The 20,141-nt window shown below is 32.3% G+C and overlaps 3 protein-coding genes across 3 annotated transcripts; 2 read left to right on the forward strand and 1 right to left on the reverse strand.

Annotated features, from left to right (window-relative positions):
• The first annotated feature begins 36 nt into the window (after positions 1–36).
• LOC124927921 (vacuolar protein sorting-associated protein 60.1) lies at positions 37–3,387 on the forward strand. Its single transcript, XM_047468429.1, has 7 exons — positions 37–357; positions 634–785; positions 1,395–1,488; positions 2,253–2,324; positions 2,405–2,516; positions 2,661–2,821; positions 3,087–3,387. The coding sequence occupies exons 1-7, from the start codon at positions 289–291 to the stop codon at positions 3,138–3,140; spliced, it is 714 nt and encodes a 237-aa protein (XP_047324385.1). The 5' UTR covers positions 37–288; the 3' UTR covers positions 3,141–3,387.
• Positions 3,388–4,588: 1,201 nt separating this feature from the next.
• Positions 4,589–7,913, reverse strand: LOC124926212 (glycosyltransferase BC10-like). The gene is made up of 2 exons (XM_047466401.1): positions 6,648–7,913; positions 4,589–4,941 (listed from the first exon to the last, which is right to left on the reverse strand). Exon 1 carries the CDS (start codon positions 7,693–7,695, stop codon positions 6,658–6,660), a length of 1,038 nt encoding a protein of 345 aa, XP_047322357.1. The 5' UTR covers positions 7,696–7,913; the 3' UTR covers positions 4,589–4,941; positions 6,648–6,657.
• An 8,129-nt stretch (positions 7,914–16,042) lies between these two features.
• On the forward strand, positions 16,043–18,810 carry LOC124925804 (dnaJ protein homolog). The gene is made up of 7 exons (XM_047465910.1): positions 16,043–16,172; positions 16,260–16,428; positions 17,182–17,350; positions 17,441–17,582; positions 17,670–17,946; positions 18,030–18,228; positions 18,310–18,810. The coding sequence occupies exons 2-7, from the start codon at positions 16,279–16,281 to the stop codon at positions 18,633–18,635; spliced, it is 1,263 nt and encodes a 420-aa protein (XP_047321866.1). The 5' UTR covers positions 16,043–16,172; positions 16,260–16,278; the 3' UTR covers positions 18,636–18,810.
• The last annotated feature ends 1,331 nt before the right edge of the window (positions 18,811–20,141 follow it).

Consider the following 20,141-nt stretch of genomic DNA (forward strand, 5'->3'; position numbering starts at 1 on the left):
TTTATTTTATTTTATTTTATTTTGTAGGAAAAGGGGAAGAGGTCTTTGAGATGGATTGTAGCCGGAAATTTCTATCTCTACAACTCCATCTAGAGAGAGAGTGTGATTAGAGAGAAGGATTCATTCATTCATACCTTCGTTGAAGTTTCCTTCATTGGATCTCTGATCAACATTGTTTGAATTTCCACAGTTTGACTGCAGCTGGAATTACAATTTCATTCTTTACCGATTTGATTCTGTCAACAAACCCTAACCCCGATTCGTGTTACCGCAACTGCTACCAAGAAGATGAAGAGGGTCTTCGGCATTAAGAAAGACAAAGAGCCCCCTCCTTCCATTCAGGACGCCTCCGATCGGGTTAGTTTTCTCTGCCTCCTCTCCTTGCCCTAAATTCATCCCAGCTTTAACTATCTACAAGGATCTTTCATTTGTATTTAAAAAAATCGTTACTTTTTTTGTAATATCATAAAAATGTCTAAAATACAATTTGATGTAATTACTTCTTGAGTACTAGCTAGCTAAAAAACAAATCCAAATCTTCCTTCCTTCTTAGTTACAGGACTGGGATCTTACATTATTATAGCAAGTTAATACCCAAAAATTTGAATCATGTTGTTTTATTCTCCACCTTAGATCAACAAAAGAGGTGAAACTGTTGATGAAAAGATCAAAAGGCTTGATGTGGAGCTTGCAAGATATAAAGAACAGATCAAGAAAACTAGACCGGGACCTGCTCAAGAAGCTGTGAAAGCTCGAGCTATGAGAGTTTTGAAGCAGAAGAAGATGTAAGTTGTTTTTCTGTCATTATGCAGCATGAGGAATTAATATTTTATGCATCATACCTTAGCTTTATAAAGTACTATTTTCATGTTGCTTTACCACTAAGAGGACTACTAAAATTATGTTGAGATTTATATTGTTTCATTGGACTGGCATGTAGAATTTTTGGACACAATTTAACATGTTAACCGTGGGGTAGGCCTAGAAGTGCTTGAAATTTAATCTGCAACAAAAAATTCATGGTGTTGTCAGTAAGCAAAATTGAATATCTATATAATGGATAATGTCTCTGAGAAGTAGATTGAGAGAAGAGGTCAATTGTGTCTCAGTTGTTACCTTATACTTCCAATTGTATAACTTGAGTTTTTCCCAACAAATAAACAGTTTTTCAACTGCTTCTTTTATACATTTGCAAAAGAAAAAGGAACAGTTCACTTTCTATGACTTGGATCTAAACAGCTTACCATTTGTCTATTTTCTCTTTCTTTGTATCAACTTATAATAGCTCAGTCCTGATTCCAATACTAATAATGTAACAATATATGTAAGGAGTAAGTTTGCACCACACTGTCTTCGTCTCTAATATATGTTCAATCAATGGTGCTTTTGTGCAGGTATGAAGGGCAACGCGATATGCTCTACAATCAGACATACAACCTAGACCAAGTATCATTTGCTGCAGAGGGAATTAAAGATGCCCAACAAACTGTATGTTCTATAGATCTTATACTGAAGTAACTGAACCTGTTTCTGCAACCAATATACTTTACTGAAAATGTAGTGTTATCTTATATAAGTTTTCCTTTTTGGTATTCCAATTAGGAAAATATTGGTTATCTGTTTGAATATATAACGATAAATCATTTTATATGCGTGTTACTTAGTACTGACAAAATTAAGGTCATGTATGAACTTGCTTTTGCGCTTTTTGAGTTAAAATAAATAGCTAAATAATTGTAGCCTTGTCTATGCTCTTGAATTTAGAAGCCTATCTATAGAAGCTGGGTTTCTTTCAAATGTTGGGTTGATGTATGGATCTTACTATTGCCTGTTAAAAAAAAGATGTAATTTCTTCAACATAGCCTGTGCTTTTGAGAATACAGATTTCACAATTCATGCAACATTTTCTCTAAATAGGTCAACTGTGGTTATATGTTGGGTCTGCACCATTATTCACCACACAATTATTTTTTCTTGGAAGCGGCCCAAGGGGCATTTTTCAAGTGTTTTCAGGTGGAACATATCTGGTACTTTGTTTGGAACTTGCAGCCTACCTCCTGAGAGAGGTAGGAGACGACCCATTTATTGGACGGGGTTTCTTTCTTTATCTACGTGTGTGTACTATATCTTCTTTGTGGTCATTTTTCGTGTAATAACTTTGTGGTTTGACAATTCTGTTTTTGGAGCTAGTTTTAATGAATGGATGTCATTGCTTAGGGAATTATATCTTAAAAAACTCTTAACTTTTGCAGATGTCAGCGCTGAAATCAGCAAACAAGGAGCTGAAAGGAATGATGAAGACTGTGAAGATTCAAGATATAGATGTTTGTAGAATTGTTCAAAACGATACTTGTTATGTAGAATTTTCTTGAGTTTTTTCTGACTTTGGATATCTTCTATCTAGAATTTGCAAGATGAGATGATGGACTTGATGGATGTTAGCAGTGAAATCCAAGAGTCCTTGGGTAGAAGCTATAATGTTCCTGATGACATCGATGAGGATGACCTCATGGGAGGTAACCTTTGATGTTCTGTTTTCGAAGAGAGGATTGCTTTATATACATCAATCTCTACATGCATGTGTAATTATGACCAAAGCAGTCAAATTGATTATCAGTCTCTAGCATGTTTCTTCTCATGATCATTGTCCCTCAATGCAGAACTTGATGCACTGGAAGCAGACATGGGTCTGGAGACTGAAGAAGATGGGATGCCTTCGTATCTTCAACCTGATAAGGAACATGATTTGGACGGAGAACTTAACTTGCCTTCAGCTCCATCAGGACATAATGCAATGCCAGCTGGCCGGGTCAATACTCAGGTAATTTAAATTTCCTCTGTTTCTGATTGAGATCATAGAAAACATGTTAGTGAACTGCAAGAATGAGCATTTCTTGACCTTAGTTCTAAAGTTAAGACAAGTGTATTGATTTTAGTTTGACATTACAGGAGAAATCCATATTTGTGCAAAGAAAGTGTATCTATTATGTCTAGCTTATGATGTATTAATGCTTTCCTTATTGTCTCTATGTTTTCTTTCTTTCTCATGAGGTATCAATTTTATTTTTGTTTTTTATGCTCAACAGGCTGTGGATGAAATGGGTCTGCCTGCGGTGCCTCGTGCATCTCTCCGAGGTTGAAGAGAGAGTTGTGAGATTATGTTACAGGTGGTTTGAACATATTGTGAAGAACCTGCTGATAATAATAATTAGCATTTGAATGTTATACTGTTTTTGTATGTTTATTTGACAGCAGCATCAACCAACAGCTTATTCAAGGTAAAGAGATCGTGTTCTTTACCATTGTAGTATCTAGCTAAAAACGTTACCCACCCACATATTATTATTGATTGATTGATTTGCTTAAATCTACTGTCTACTTGTTATTTGGGATTCTCTTAGCATATTAAGCAATAACAAAAATATTTGAAACAATATTGAGGCCACTTCAACAAGGAAGAAGAAGCATGTTGCAGTGAGATTTCAAAGCTGCAAAAATTAGGGTGTAATGAAAGTTCTTAGACAAAAACTATTATGTTGAACAATCAAATTCACTCCAAGGAACTACAATCTCCAAAGGAGTCCTGCTTGTTTCTCTTGCCAAAAATAGAAATAAATTTGGTTCACTTGTCGTACATTATCCCTTCCCTAAAGTCATTTGGTTTTCATTACCATCGGGCCTTAGGTTTAACCAATCAGATAATTTCATCACTTGGGTCTCATGACTTTCATCACTACTAAATCCATCCACTTCTACAATCATCTCAACTAAATATTTCCATCCTTGCCAATTCATTACAATGTCTGCCAGAAATGCTTCACTGTCCTATTCCGACTGGGGAGAACATACAGAAATTACAAATTACGGCGGCTTGGTTTAAATTAAGCAGCTGAGTATTGGAAACATGTTATAGCGCTTACTCCCGGTAATTATATTGAAGGGCATAATTAAGACGTTTTGAATAAAAGAAGGCTTTATTTATTTATTTTTCTATTTGTTAGAATTAATTGTTTGTTGATCTTATAAGTTAACTATTTTTTTAGTGAAAATGGAGTAAACTTGTAAGTTAATAATCTCTGCTTTAATTTATGGCCTTTTTCACTAGACTCTTTTAGTTGAAGTGGATTTTAAATCGTAATTTATAAACATGAACTGTGTTGTATTTGAAGTAGAAAGTGGATTTTTATTTACTCAATTATTCAAATCAAACATCATCTGGGAAGCAGGAAATTTCATCTTAATGTTTTCACCACTATCCATAACCCAAAAAAGTCTAATATTTGTTAACAAAAATAAATTAAGATGCAATTTTCATTTTAATGTTTTTTTTTCTTCAACTCCCACTTAAGATGAAGTTGGGGCTATGGTTGTAAAAGGTCTTAAGTCATAAAGGAAAGAAGACGAGAAAGAAAATAAACTGAATTTTGACTCATGCAGAGAGCAACATGTTTGGTGGTAGTTTGCATAATAAACAATGTTAGCTACATCATCAAGGAGCACCCTCTATTTCTTTGTGAAGCAAAGATGCTAAGTTATTTTTTTTAAGATGAGATTAAAACAAAGAAATGGAGCAAAGGGAAGAAGAAGATGATAGATGGATCCCACTTTATTTAGAAAACAGGGGACTAAAATGTAGTTAGTACATACATACTGGAAGATTGACTTAAGAGAGAGAGAAAGAAACAACCCTTTGGGCCCTAATCTCATTCCTACTTTTCTCAAGCTTTGCATTTTGCTCCATCATCACACCTTTGCATTTTTTTACCTAACTAGAGACTAAAACATAAAAACAAAAAGACCCACCAATTTTCAGTGAACCCTTGTGTCAATAACAAATCAATCTATTTCATTGCCCAATGGGCCTAGGACTTCTCATTTTATATACATTTCTGACACTGACTTCTCCAAGAATTCCAATTCCTTAGTGCCAACTGCCTCCTCCTGTCAAAGAAGCAGCAACAGAAAACAAAACATTATTCAATTGAGATGATTTACAAAAGAACTTGAACATAAAAAATTGTAGATCCAACCAGTCCTTTGAAAAGTGACTGTTAATCTGCAGCCATAACCATGTCCTATCTAGTAACTAGGCTGAATAAAGAACCAATAAGGCCATCTACATACCAAACAAAACTTAGCTGACAATTCAAAAGTAACCCACCACACATACCATAGTAGGTACATAGTTGAGCTTTATGCTCTTACAAATATATAAGCTTTGTAAAAAAACATGTTTTATGCTTGTTTGTATATATAATTACATTAGCCATGCTTTGCGCTATCACGAAACCAACCCCATTCAAAGCAATAAACTTTTTTTGGCCCAAAGAACAGTTTGATTGAATAAGGAGGGGCAGAAAAGCTCCTGGCTATGCTTTAATTCATTTTAAGACGAATATGCAATAAGCAGACACAATGCATCATATTAAGTTAAGGAAATAACATGTAATTAGTTCAAAATAGAATATGCAAGGCATATTTGCACACAAACTATTCCAACTTTTCCCTTCTAATATGTTAAGGAAATAATGCTTATTTAAAGTAAAAAAATTATACATATTATTTAACAACTTAAATACACATTATTTATATGGAATTACAAATGAAAGAAAAATTATGGGTAACTTAAATATCCATTATTTTGATGGAATTACAAATGAAAGAATAATTATGGGTAGTTCGAGGGCAATGCTTGTCTTTAATTAACAGAAGATACATTTGCTCCAATTAAATAGATAGTTTGTAGGCAAGAATATGGTTTCTTTTTTTAAAATTTGAATTCTAGTCATGTATGTAGGAGCAAAATTCAAAGATAAATTTGCTCCAATTGTTGAAGTTAAAAGATTCTTTACAGGATCATAGGTGTATAAGATAAAGCTTAATACTTTGAGGCAAAGGAACATTCACATAGATAGATGATGCATTGCTTTGAATAAAACTAAAAGACTATAAAGCTTCAAAACCAAATGCCCCACTTGGCATTTGTCTAAATTACATGTCAAGGCAACCAAAAGATGCCTGCAACCATACTCCTCCCCCCCACTTACAAAACTAAGGTAAAAAAACATTTTTCTTGGATGCCCCATCCAATATATATGTATTTTGTCTCTTATGACAGTTGTCTTGACATGTTTTCCAGAAATTAATAACATAGAACACAATAAACAAGTGCATTCATTTAACATTGTTGGAGACATAAATTACCATAGTTTATCAGCTAATAGATTAACTTTTTGGTGAAGAAATTGTTTTTTAAGAAAAATGTTGGCTAGGACATATACCAATTAGTTGTCAAGTCTTAAATATTGGGACATATAACAAGGAGTTCTTTGGAGCAAACAATGTGAATACTTTGTTTAGAAAAAGCATTATCTTAAGCAATAATATTTTAAGACAATTTGGTCAATCAATTTGCTTCAAAAAGGAACAAGAATAATAAGATAACATGTTCCCTTTGCGATAAAAGTGGATTCTTAACCAATCAGAAGCAAACACGTCTTAAAGCATTATGAAAAGCAACAAAGAACAAACATTTGGGACCAAAGATTGCTAATAAGAAAACTATAGCCAGTAATTGAAGCAAAGGCAAAAAGAGTTGAGTCGACTCGTCTCAATTTGTTTAACTCAGTAAAGCAAATAAATCTTACCGGATTAACTTCAATCACGGAAGATGACCTTCTCAGACATTTTGAGTAAAGGTTGCAAGCAATCCGGCGAGAACTTCCGTGCAAAGAAGTAAGAATATGTTGAATTTGATACCCTAAGTTTGCGAATAAGCCCCGGCGAAACCTCAGGCGGGTAATAAGTATGCGGGTGGCCATCTGTGCTTTCCGTCCAGTTAACCCGAGTGAGAGTGTAATGGCTACATCCATTCGGATCCGCCATTGACAAAAGAGTCGGAAAGTAGTGCTCTTCTGGGTAACAGGAATCCACATTTAGACATGGTAACCGGAATTTCACCCACAATTTCCTGTCCTTTATCACCAGCAGGGCATGGCGACGGGCCAGTATGTAGAATTGAGACCCGACCCGAAAATTCTCGAAGGTGACCTCCGGCAGCATGACATTATCCCCCCTCGCTGTGTACCTGTCCCACAGCTGTGGTTCCTCAGCTAGGATCTCGATATAGCTGGTAGGATGTGACTGAGTCGACTCGGTGAATAGTGTTCTGTACATGAACCGGAACGAGTGGAGAGGAATACAGTGCTGGGATACTAGGGCGAAGTAGGAATTCAATGGGTCGTCAAGGATAGCGGTAGCAAGAAGACGGCGAGCGGAAGATATAAGTGTGGGCGATGACCTCTCCGTCTTCTTAGCTGCGATGAATCGGTCTTGGAACACGCCGCCAGGGGAGGAAACTGCCGCAGACGGATATGCATGGACGTACACATTGTAGAATCGTTTGTTTCCCTTGAAGAATTTCTCCCAGAGAGGCGCGAAATGGAGATCGGTGTTGGTGAGGAAGAGGAAAGCGATTTTGGGTTTATGATCGGTGGGACCGAGTCGCGAAACTGAACCGTGAGAATGGCGGCGGGGGGCGGCGGCACGGCTGAAAAGGTCTAGATCGTCGAGCTCGTCAGCTATTGAGATTTGTGGGTGTTGGGTAGAAAGAGGGAGGATTCTTGGAGCAAAGAGGAAGACGAGGGGCAAAGAGAGAAGAAGAGCGAACAATAGAACAAAAGGAGATGGAAACATATCGAAGAATTAGGGCTAGGTTTTCATCTCTTGTTGTTTTGAGATTGTGGCGAGAAAATACATGGAAAAGGGAAATGTTGGTTCGTACCTTTGTGCTGGTAAGTTCAGTAAGAGACGATGAAGGTGTGATGCCGCAGCTTGTTTGAGAGGAGGGTTGGCTGGAGGAAGAAGATGACTTGAATAACAAAGATTTGGCCTTTTGTCCCTACATAATACTACTGCTGCGCCATTAATATATGCAGAGAGAAAGAAAGGGATATGCTCACCAAAATCTAGAAGAATAAATTATATTACTAATCTCTATTTTTATTTACCTTCCTAGTTTACATATTTCCTTTCTATAACTATAATTAATTGGATTTTAATTAAATTAGAATCCAAAAAAACTGAATAGTAAATTACTGGGATTCTAATTAGTTAGAAATGGTAAAAGTTATACAAATTATTCGAATTCGAATAGACATAAAAAAAATAAAAAAATAAGGTTATGGTTATGTGTTTTTGGATTCGGTAAAAGTTATACAAATTAATTGGAAGAGACATGAAAAAATGAAGAAATAAAGTTATGGTTATGTGTTTTTGGATTCAGTTCAAATATGTAGTTGACATGTTTAACTTAGTAAACATGTTAAAATCAGGTCGATCTTAAATGATTCACAATAGATTTGTCAACTCGTTTATAAGTTTTGTGTTTGCCTTTCCTACTCACTCATTTTTTTAGATTTGTAATTTAGCTTTTATTTTATTTTGTGTTGATGTGATATTAATTATATCAGGTTGAATTCGCGTTGAGTTAAATTAATCGAGTTAATTGGGTTGGGGTCTGGTCAATTACAAATAAATATGTTACGTTTAGGTTATACATTTTGACATGAATTACTAAACATGTCAGATTTAAATTAGTATCGTTCAACCCGCTGACTTGTCAACCTGAATCCATCAATCCGAACTTAATCTGAATTGTCATCCTAAAAACTATGACTAATTTGAATGACTTTATATTGGATTGGTCTAATCTATATATATATATAATGATGCTTAATTTTTAAAGTGTCCGGATTGCCGGGTCGAGAGCTGTGGTTAATTTGGATACTTGGGTCGGATTGTGGGTTGACCCGTTTTTAAATTTAAAACGGTTAAAAATAAAATTAAAAATGCTAGAGGTTTGTTTCGAACTTGCAACCTAACAAAACAAGTACAACTCTTTAACCAACTAGGCTACAAAGACTTTATATTTTAAATTCAACACCAAATTTTATAAACGCGGGACGTTTTAATATTAATATAAGTTCAACTTTTTAACTAACTAATCTATATATATATATATATATATAAAGATGCTTAATTTATAAAGTGTCCGGATTGCCGGGTCGAGAGCTATGGTTAATTTGGATACTTGGGTCGGATTGTGGGTTGACCCGCCTTTAAATTTAAAACGGTTAAAAATAAAATTAAAAATGCTAGAGATATGTTTCGAACTTACAACCTAACAATACAAGTATAACTCTTTAACCAACTAGGATACAAAAACTTTATATTTTAAATTCAATACCAAATTTGATAAACACGGGACGTTTTAATATTAATATAAGTTCAACTTTTTAACTAACTAATCTATATATATATATATAATGATGCTTAATTTTTAAAGTGTCCGGATTGCCGGGTTGAGAGCAGTGGTTAATTTGGATACTTGAGTCGGATTGTGGGTTGACCTGCCTTTAAATTTAAAATGGTTAAAAATAAAATTAAAAATGCTAGAGGTATGTTTCGAACTTGCAACATAACAAAACAAGTATAACTCTTTAACCAAATAGGCTACTAAGACTTTATATTTTAAATTCAACACCAAATTTGATAAACGCGGGACGTTTTAACATTAATATAAGTTTAATTTTTTAACTAACTAATCTATATATATATAATGATGCTTAATTTTTAAAGTGTCCGGATTGCCGGGTCGAGAGCTGTGGTTAATTTGGATACTTGGGTCGGATTGTGAGTTGACCCGCCTTTAAATTTAAAATGGTTAAAAATAAAATTAAAAATGCTAGAGATATGTTTCGAACTTACAACCTAACAAAACAATTATAACTCTTTTACCAACTAGGCTACTAAGACTATATATTTTAAATTCAACACCAAATTTAATAAACACGAGACGTTTTAACATTAATATAAGTTCAACTTTTTAACTAACTAATATATATATATATATATATAATGATGCTTAATTTTTAAAGTGCCCGAATTGCCGGGTCGAGAGCTGTGGTTAATTTGAATTCTTGGGTCGGATTGTGGGTTGACCCGTTTTTAAATTTAAAACGGTTAAAAATAAAATTAAAAATGCTAGAGGTATGTTTCAAACTTGCAACTTAACAAAACAAGTACAACTCATTAACCAACTAGGCTATAAAGACTATATATTTTAAATTCAACACCAAATTTGATAAACGCGGGATGTTTTAATATTAATATAAGTTCAACTTTTTAACTAACTAATCTATATATATATATATATATATAATGATGCTTAATTTTTAAAGTGTCCGGATTGCCGGGTCGAGAGGTGTGGTTAATTTGGATACTTGGGTCGGATTGTGGGTTGACCCGCTTTTAAATTTAAAACGGTTAAAACTAAAATTAAAAATGTTAGAGGTTTGTTTCGAACTTGTAACATAACAAATTAAGTACAACTCTTTAACCAACTAGGCTACTAAGACTTTATATTTTAAATTCAACAACAAATTTGATAAACGCGGGACGTTTTAATATTAATATAAGTTCAACATTTTAACTAACTAATATATAATGATGTTGAGTAAATGAATATTTGGGTCGGAATGTGGGTTGACTCACTTATAAACTTAAAACGGTTAATTTGGATACTTGGGTCGGATTGTGGGTTGACCCGTTTTTAAATTTAAAACGGTTAAAAATTTGACTCGCTTAATTTTTAAAGTGTCCGGATTGCCGGGTCGAGAGCTGTGGTTAATTTGGATACTTGGGTCGGATTGTGGGTTGACCCGTTTTTAAATTTAAAACGGTTAAAAATAAAATTAAAAATGCTAGAGGTTTGTTTCGAATTTGCAACCTAACAAAACAAGTACAACTCTTTAACCAACTAGGCTAAAAAGACTTTATATTTTAAATTTAACACCAAATTTGATAAACGCGGGACGTTTTAATATTAATATAAGTTCAACTTTTTAACTAACTAATCTATATATATATAATGATGCTTAATTTATAAAGTGTCCGGATTGCCGGGTCGAGAGCTGTGGTTAATTTGGATACTTGGGTCGGATTGTGGGTTGACCCGCCTTTAAATTTAAAATGGTTAAAAATAAAATTAAAAATGCTAGAGGTATGTTTCGAATTTACAACCTAACAAAACAATTATAACTCTTTTACCAACTAGGCTACTAAGACTATATATTTTAAATTCAACACCAAATTTAATAAACGCGGGACGTTTTAACATTAATATAAGTTCAACTTTTTAACTAACTAATATATATATATATATAATGATGCTTAATTTTTAAAGTGCCCGAATTGCCGGGTCGAGGGCTGTGGTTAATTTGAATTCTTGGGTCGGATTGTGGGTTGACCCGTTTTTAAATTTAAAACGGTTAAAAATAAAATTAAAAATGCTAGAGGTATGTTTCAAACTTGCAACTTAACAAAACAAGTACAACTCATTAACCAACTAGGCTATAAAGACTATATATTTTAAATTCAACACCAAATTTGATAAACGCGGGATGTTTTAATATTAATATAAGTTCAACTTTTTAACTAACTAATCTATATATATATATATAATGATGCTTAATTTTTAAAGTGTCCGGATTGCCGGGTCGAGAGGTGTGGTTAATTTGGATACTTGGGTCAGATTGTGGGTTGACCCGCCTTTAAATTTAAAACGGTTAAAACTAAAATTAAAAATGTTAGAGGTATGTTTCTAACTTGTAACATAACAAATTAAGTACAACTCTTTAACCAACTAGGCTACTAAGACTTTATATTTTAAATTCAACAACAAATTTGATAAACGCGGGACGTTTTAATATTAATATAAGTTCAACATTTTAACTAACTAATATATAATGATGTTGAGTAAATGAATATTTGGGTCGGAATGTGGGTTGACTCACTTATAAACTTAAAGCGGTTAAAAATAAAATTAAAAATGTTATCCGTAATTTTTTCACGGTTTTTTATATTATTACTCGTGTAAATGCACGAGCTAAATGTTAGTATGTTTAATTGCTCTACTAATATTTCTTATATATTTCATATTTGCTTTAGATTTTTCAGTATATATATATATGATTTTATTTATTTATACAATCGATTTATCTACCCTTGTAAATTGTAAATGGAATAAAATTAGCCTCCAAAAAAATGGAATTTAATCTTTTACTTCCATTATTCATTAATGTATAGTTAATGAAACATAAGTTATTTAAAATTTTAGATGTCTTTTTCCTTTAAACTATCCCTTAGTTTGTTTATTGTGACATGGAACATGGAGTGGGGGTGAGATTTCGTATCACAAATTAACTTATTCAATTTTAGCTGTTTATTTATTGTTATGGACAGGCCCGGACCTACTGTGTAATAAGTGAGGTAATTGCTTTAGGTCCAAATATTTTTGGGGCACCAAAATCTTCAAAAATAAATAAATGATAATGATATGTTGATGGGTTTATTTTTAAAAAGCCCATAAATAATAATTGATAATCTATCAATAATAAGCCTAAATTAATTTGTATCCAAAAAAATAAAAATAAAAAAAATTATCTTACTTGGAGAAAAGAATCGCACGATTTCCATTTATCAACAAAATCAAGGACAAAATAAAATAAAATAAGAACAAGAATTCTGAAAAAAGAAAAGGAAACACTTTCCCCAAACCCAAAGTCCGTCGTCGATCCTCTAGCTTGCCGGAATCGGAGCAAAAAACTCGGTCGTCTCCTTCCCCGAGCTCTTGGGCCTTTTTCGCTCGTTCCAGCCTTGTTTCTCGGCACTACGCCACTGCCCACTAGAGTTCTTCCTTCGATTTCGGTGAGATTTTGGTTCGATTTACTTGATTATTTTTTGTTGTTGAGGACTTGTCTGGTGGAATGGTGGATTCACAATATGTATCTTGCATTATTGCATAGCGGAAGTGCAACATTGTGGTTAATCATAGATTCATAGAATGCTAGTTAATCTATAAATTTTTAATTAGCATTTAGAGTTTTATCAAGCATGTCTCCTATAGAATTTGATCCAATAATGGAGGAACATTTTCGGCGTGTTCAAGAACGACAAATTCATTACACTTATCTTGGGCCCAAAATCCAAAATGAATTGATACAGATGTTGACAGATGAAGTAAGAAGTTTAATTGTTGCAAAAATTAAGCATGCAAAGTATTTCACTGTGATACTTGATATTTTATTTGATCAAGCCTTGGTTGAAGCCGAACATATTGCAAGTGAAATGAGAATTGAACCTACTTTCCGAGAAAAACGCATCATTCGGGGAAAGAGACAATTTGATGACATCAACAGTGAAGAGGTAACTCAATCTCTTATAGAATCTTTTCGAGTTAATTACTTCTTATTTATAATTGATCAAGATCTTTCTTCACTTCAAACTCGGTTTGAGCAATTTTAAAAGTACGAAGAAACTTTTGGGTTTTTATTTAGTTTGGAGAAGTTGAAGTCTATTGATGATGTTGGTCTCTTGAGCTCATGTGTCAATCTTCAAAATTCTTTAACACATGATGGGTACTCCGATGTTGATGGATCATATTTATTTTTAGAACTAAAGTTGTTAAGACATTGATTACCCGGAAAGCAAAAAGAGCGATTGATGTGCTCAATTATTTGAAAACAATGGATGATTGTTATTCAAATTCCTATATCGCATATCGAGTTTTGCTGACTATACCAGTTACTGTTGCATCTACGGAAATGAGTTTTTCCAAATTGAAGTTGATTAAAACTTATCTTCGATCAACTATGTCGCAAAAAAGACTAAATAGATTAGCTATGTTATCTATCAAGAAAAAAATTATTGAGAAAGTTGATTATGCAAACTTGATCAATACTTTCGCTTCAAAAAATGCGAGACGAGTAATATTCAAGTGATTATGTATTAGTTCGGAACATGAATTTTATATTTTGTTTGGATCTTCTTTGTTTTTTTAGTATTACTTATGACATATTGTTTTGATGATATTTTATTTCTAGAATTCATGTTACAAATACTATTATATTTAAATCGATAAAAAATATATGTATGAATATTAAGATTTGAGGGCACCAAGTTTTGTGTTCGCCTCAGGCCTCGAAATCTCAGGTCCGGCACTGGTTATGGATTAGGATGAGAGTATTTTAGTTTGTCAATGTATCAAGAAGAGCTGAGTCAATGCAATTGAGTACGTTTTTTAGGTTCAGTTCGACGACCAGACAGTTCAGAGCTCTTTAAAGCTTAGACTTTTATCTCTAAAAACATTTTGTTCACTCTTAGGACTTGAAGCTACAAGTCTATTATTTAGAGCATCTCCAAATACATTAAAATGTTGATCAATTTGTTACAAAAATTAGTATTTTATTTCAGATCATATCGTAGTGCTGGTGAGCACAAATAATAACATACTATTCCTTACCTGTCTCCCAATTTTCTTACATAACCAGTTTTGAACCAATGAACTACAAATGGCATTGCTAAATATAATATTTATTTAGAATATACACTAACAATACATATTTTTAGATGTAGATAAATTTGAGATAGTTCAAGTTATACATAACTACAAGTATTTAACTTATTTTTTTCTTTTTTTATTACATTGTATTCGATTTTCAAAATCTTAGAGTACATTTTTCTATATTTTTTTTAAATATAAATAATGTATATAATGAAAATTTCATTTTATATAGTTAACATATTAAAATATATATTTCTATTAAAAATCAACTTATTTTTTTATTATAAAATATTAAAAATAAATAAATATATTAATAATATTGTATATTTATTTGTTTATACGGGATTACGGATGTACATAAATAAACACCGATTTATTTGATAATGTTTTTTAATTGTAAAGAACTAACCTAACTTCCAAAGTCATTAATCAGCTAACCTAGTATAACAGTTTCATTTGATATATTTTTGTACTAATTATTTATTCAAGAGTAATTATATATATTCACAAAACTGAATTTTTTTACTTCTTTTCATTTAACTATATTTTTAAACTGACTAATATTTCTATATTTAATTATTTTAAATAAAAATGGTTTTAGTAAAAGTAAAACTCAATACATGTAATATTTAAAATAAGATAGATAGTGAAAAGTGACAAATTCAGTCAGTTATAAATTTATAATACAGACTAAACCTAACTTTACATAATTAGTATTTAGTACATCCTACCAGCCTCCTGAACTCTGCTCATGGCCGGCCCGCGACAAGTCCGCGGCCAGGGACCATCTATTTAATAAAAATTAAAAAAAAAATTAAAAAAAGATTTTTAGTTAAATGTATTAAACTTTGAATTTAAAAGTGAGTGATTTAGAAGGAAAAATTGTTATTTTTATTTTGTTATAAGTTCAAATTTCACTCAAATTAATTTTTTAATTGAAATTATGATTGATAATTTTTTTTTCACGTTTTTCTACCTAAACAAGAATGAATATTTTTTAATTAGTTGATTAACATGTTTAAAAAAATTACTAAAACTATAATATTTGTACTTAGGATTTAAATTATAATTTATTTTAATTTTGAAACCTTTTGAAAACTAAGAACTTGGATATTAGGGACTTAGTTGAATGGGTTAAGGTTAGGTATTAGTTTTTTTAATAATTGAAATTATATTAAATTTCTGCCAAAGTTTTGAGTAATTTTTAATGACCTTTAGGTTTAAATTTAATATAATTTATATATGTATATTGATTAATTTAAATAGGTAATTTAGGTCAATGCCTTGTTTAATATATTATGACAAAAAAATAAAAATAATAAGGATAGAGTAAAGTTACAATTTATTATATATTTTTATTTTTGATATTTGATATAAGTTGTGATATTTTTTTACATCCTACTTATATTTGCATATTTGACTATTTTGCTTAATTAGTATAGTTGAAATTATATTTTAATAAAAATAAAATTTAGAGTTACATATTATATATTTGAAAATTTTAAGGGTATATTTGAAATTTAAGTCAACGGGACTAATTTTTATTTTTTTATTTTTTTATTTTTTTTATTTTGTTATTATTTATTTTTTCTATAATTTTAGAAAAAGGAATAACATAGAGCTTCTAGACTCTTCCATGTTCCTTTTATAATGAGATATCCCACATTGAAGAAATCATTATCAATTGTCTGTCCGTTCATAAGCGCCTTCATCAAAGGCGATCGTCTCTATTGGATTCCTGTATTCTCTTTCTTCTAGGGTTTCAAAGGTACAGATCATCACTTGTTTCTGTCTATATGTACAATCTATTCTCGATCTAGCTGAAGAATTTCCGATTCTGGTTTTATTTTTGTAGATTTTATTGATTATTAAAGATGTTCGGGAGAACCCCCAAGAAGAGCGATAACACCAAATACTATGAAGTTTTAGGAGTGCCCAAAGGTGCATCTCCCGATGATCTGAAGAAGGCTTACAGGAAAGCCGCCATCAAGAATCATCCCGACAAGGGCGGTGATCCTGAAAAGGTCAGTTTTCATTGTTTTTACTAGATTCTTGTTCATTCTCGATAGATCTGATTGTTTAGCTACACATGTGTGTGTGGAGTTTACTTTATCAATATTTGGTGTGAAGGAGAAATATATTGCCTTATTTGATGAATCTTGTCCATCTAAGTTGTGGGATGAAAAACATAGTTTACACATGTTTGATTGATAGTTGATAAGAATTTAAGTGTACGCTAGTTTGGTAATTAATGTTTGTGTGTTCAGTAAGACATATTTTAGCCGATCATAGATTAGATTGAATATTTCTGAGGTGATTTCTACTCGTGCAATTCCCTGAAATGTGTCTGCTACATCAGGATTTGACATTTTTGTGTTCTTGAATTAGTATGAGCATTTTCATTCATTACTTGCTTCTCTGTGAATCTAAGATAGCTGTGGCCTTGTCAGGTTTGGTTATTTGAGATTAATCTCGAGTAACTCAATAACCCATAATCAACCAAATTAGACTTAACGTCTTTTACCCAAATAAAATCCAATTGTCAATTACCTATATCAAACGAGAATATTTTGAAGTAACCCAAGATTGAACAAACCCTAATTCTCTAACCCCCTCTCCTCCACAACCACCACCACAATTTATTGTTTTCTTTTATGTCTAAATTTCTGTTCAGTCTATGTGTATTTTCTTCAGCAATAATACTAGCAGAACTTGTTGGTTTCCAACCCATTAAAATAAATGGTTGAGGGCCTGAGAAGTGATTTTATTTTTTACAGTTCAAAGAGCTTGCCCAAGCCTATGAGGTTCTAAGTGACCCTGAGAAGCGTGAGATTTATGACCAATATGGAGAAGATGCCCTTAAGGAGGGAATGGGATCTGGAGGTGGTGGCCATGACCCATTTGATATCTTCCAGTCATTCTTTGGCGCAAGCCCTTTTGGTGGTGGTAAGAACACGACAACCTCTTGACCATCCTTTTAAAAATGAAATATCCTGCTGTTGTAACTAGAAATTATCTAATTAAATCTGTTGTCAGGCGGTGGAAGCAGTAGAGGCCGCAGACAAAGGAGAGGAGAGGATGTTACCCATCCCCTGAAAGTGTCATTGGAAGATCTCTATAATGGGACTTCAAAGAAGCTATCCCTTTCTCGAAATGTTCTCTGTTCTAAGTGCAAAGGGTATATATAGACAGACTTGTGCATTCAGATATTTAAGTTCATTTATTTATAGAGAGAACACTTCATAATCCAAAATTTCCACTGCAGAAAAGGATCAAAGTCAGGTGCTTCAATGACGTGTTCTAGTTGCCAAGGGGCTGGTATGAAAGTCTCTATTAGACACCTGGGCCCATCCATGATCCAGCAGATGCAACATCCCTGCAATGAATGCAAAGGTACTGGAGAGATGATCAATGACAAGGACCGATGTCAACAATGCAAAGGTGATAAAGTTTCACAGGAGAAGAAGGTTCTGGAAGTTGTGGTGGAGAAAGGAATGAAACACGGGCAGAAGATCACTTTCCCTGGAGAAGCTGATGAAGCTGTGAGTGTTTGCACACTGATTCACTTTCGAAATGCACAAATTGTTGATGTTTTTTAGTAACATTTGTTTGTGGTCGTTTGCAGCCTGATACTGTGACTGGAGATATAGTATTTATCCTTCAGCAGAAAGAACACCCGAAGTTCAAGAGAAAGGGCGAGGACTTGTTTGTTGAACACACCTTATCACTTACTGAGGCACTCTGCGGTTATCAGTTCATACTGACGCATCTGGATAACAGGCAGCTCCTGGTCAAGTCCCAACCTGGGGAAGTCGTGAAGCCTGGTATGTATTGGCAAAATCTTATTTATCCCAATTGCATTGTAGATATATAAATGTAAGTATTTATTGTAAATGCAATAACAGATCAGTTCAAGGCAATAAACGATGAGGGGATGCCTTTGTACCAGAGGTCGTTCATGAGAGGAAAACTGTATATTCACTTTACAGTGGAATTTCCTGATATGATGTTGCCAGAGCATTGTAAGGCTCTAGAAGCGGTGCTGCCTCCAAGGCCTTCTATGCAGATGACTGACATGGAACTGGACGAATGTGAGGAAACCACACTACATGATGTTAACATGGAAGAAGAGTTGAGGAGGAAACAGCAGCAACAGGCCCAGGAAGCTTATGATGAAGATGATGACATGCATGGTGGTGGGGCTCAGAGGGTGCAATGTGCACAGCAGTAAGGTTTTTTTTTTGTCTACTAGATAGTAGTAGTAGTTTGAGATTCTGTAATAGTTTACTGGACAACACTTTCTTTCTTCTTCTTGTTCTTCATAACATCTATTATTGAATTGAATTGAATCGAATCTCATATCATTCTTTATCTGAATGGTTATACTTTTGATTTGCATTTATTGAGTGATGATGTTGATTATAATAATAGTACACATCATTTTGATGATCTATTTGTATGTCTCTTGGTTCTTGATTGGTAGTAGAAAGTTTTATCTTTTTTTGGGGGATGATATGATGGTGTGACTGAGAAAACCCACACAATCCCATGTGGCCTTGCTTCTTATTCCAAGTCCACATTATCTTCTACACTTGGAAAAGATAAATGGCATGCTCAACTGTTTTGCAAAAGTCCAGATTCTTCTGCTTGAAATGGAACATGATCTGGTCATCCATAATCTGTCTGGTTTCCAAGGACGAAAAATCCGATAATTTGCCTGAAAATTAAGTCATTTTTCCTCTTTTCTTAAAAATTAATATGTTATTCATTAAAGTTATTTATAAAAATTATTATTTTAATTTATTTATTTAATTTATTTATATAATATTTTTTATATAACATAAATTTATAATAATATTTAAAATTGATAATAATGTTTAAAAAAAATTATAATAATGTTCAGAAAAAATTATAATAATATTAAAAAAAATATTTTTTAGTTTGTATATTGTAATTTTTGAATTTTTAATAAATAATTTATTATCAAATTTAAAATATTAGGGTGATATATTTTGATATAATTTATAGCATTATAAAAATATTAAAAAGTTATAAAAATTGATATAAAGAAAAATATTATAAAAATATAAGAAAAAATATTATAAAAATACTGTTTGATAATTAATTTTTCAAGTTATTGTTTAATTTAACATTTCCATCCGAATTTGAAAATGAGAGAATATTAGTATAAATTTAAATAACAAAATATTACCATGGAGAAGGGAGAAGGAAAACAGGAATGAAGATAGGATTATAACTGAGATTTGATTTTAATTTTTTTTTATAAGAAATTAATTCTCATTCATTTAAATAAGGAAATAAGAAATTAATGAGAGAATTAACTCCTTATATAAACACAATACTAAATAAAGTTTGAAAAATGAGTTTTTTTGGAAGAGTATTTTTTTTAAAAAATAAGCTAGATTATTCATATTCATGTTCCACATATTCAACTATGTTATAACTTTTCTATTTTATTTTTACATTTTTGTTAATATTTTAATTTATTAGTATATTAAGAAGAATGTTAGTTTGGGAAATCTCATGAGTAAAGTTTGGCTAAAATATAACCAAACACGACTTAAGGATCCAGATATTATGGCCGTTGGCTGCTTAACGGTTCATTCCTCTATTTTAATTTTATATCATGTAATAGACGTGGCTCAACTTATGAACGTTTGATTTTGCGTAAAAAAATGATCAATTAGTTTTCCCACCTTAGAGTAGTGGACCCTCC

The sequence above is a fragment of the Impatiens glandulifera genome, chromosome 2 (assembly GCF_907164915.1).
Source record: "Impatiens glandulifera chromosome 2, dImpGla2.1, whole genome shotgun sequence".
In the NCBI taxonomy this organism is placed as follows: domain Eukaryota; kingdom Viridiplantae; phylum Streptophyta; class Magnoliopsida; order Ericales; family Balsaminaceae; genus Impatiens; species Impatiens glandulifera.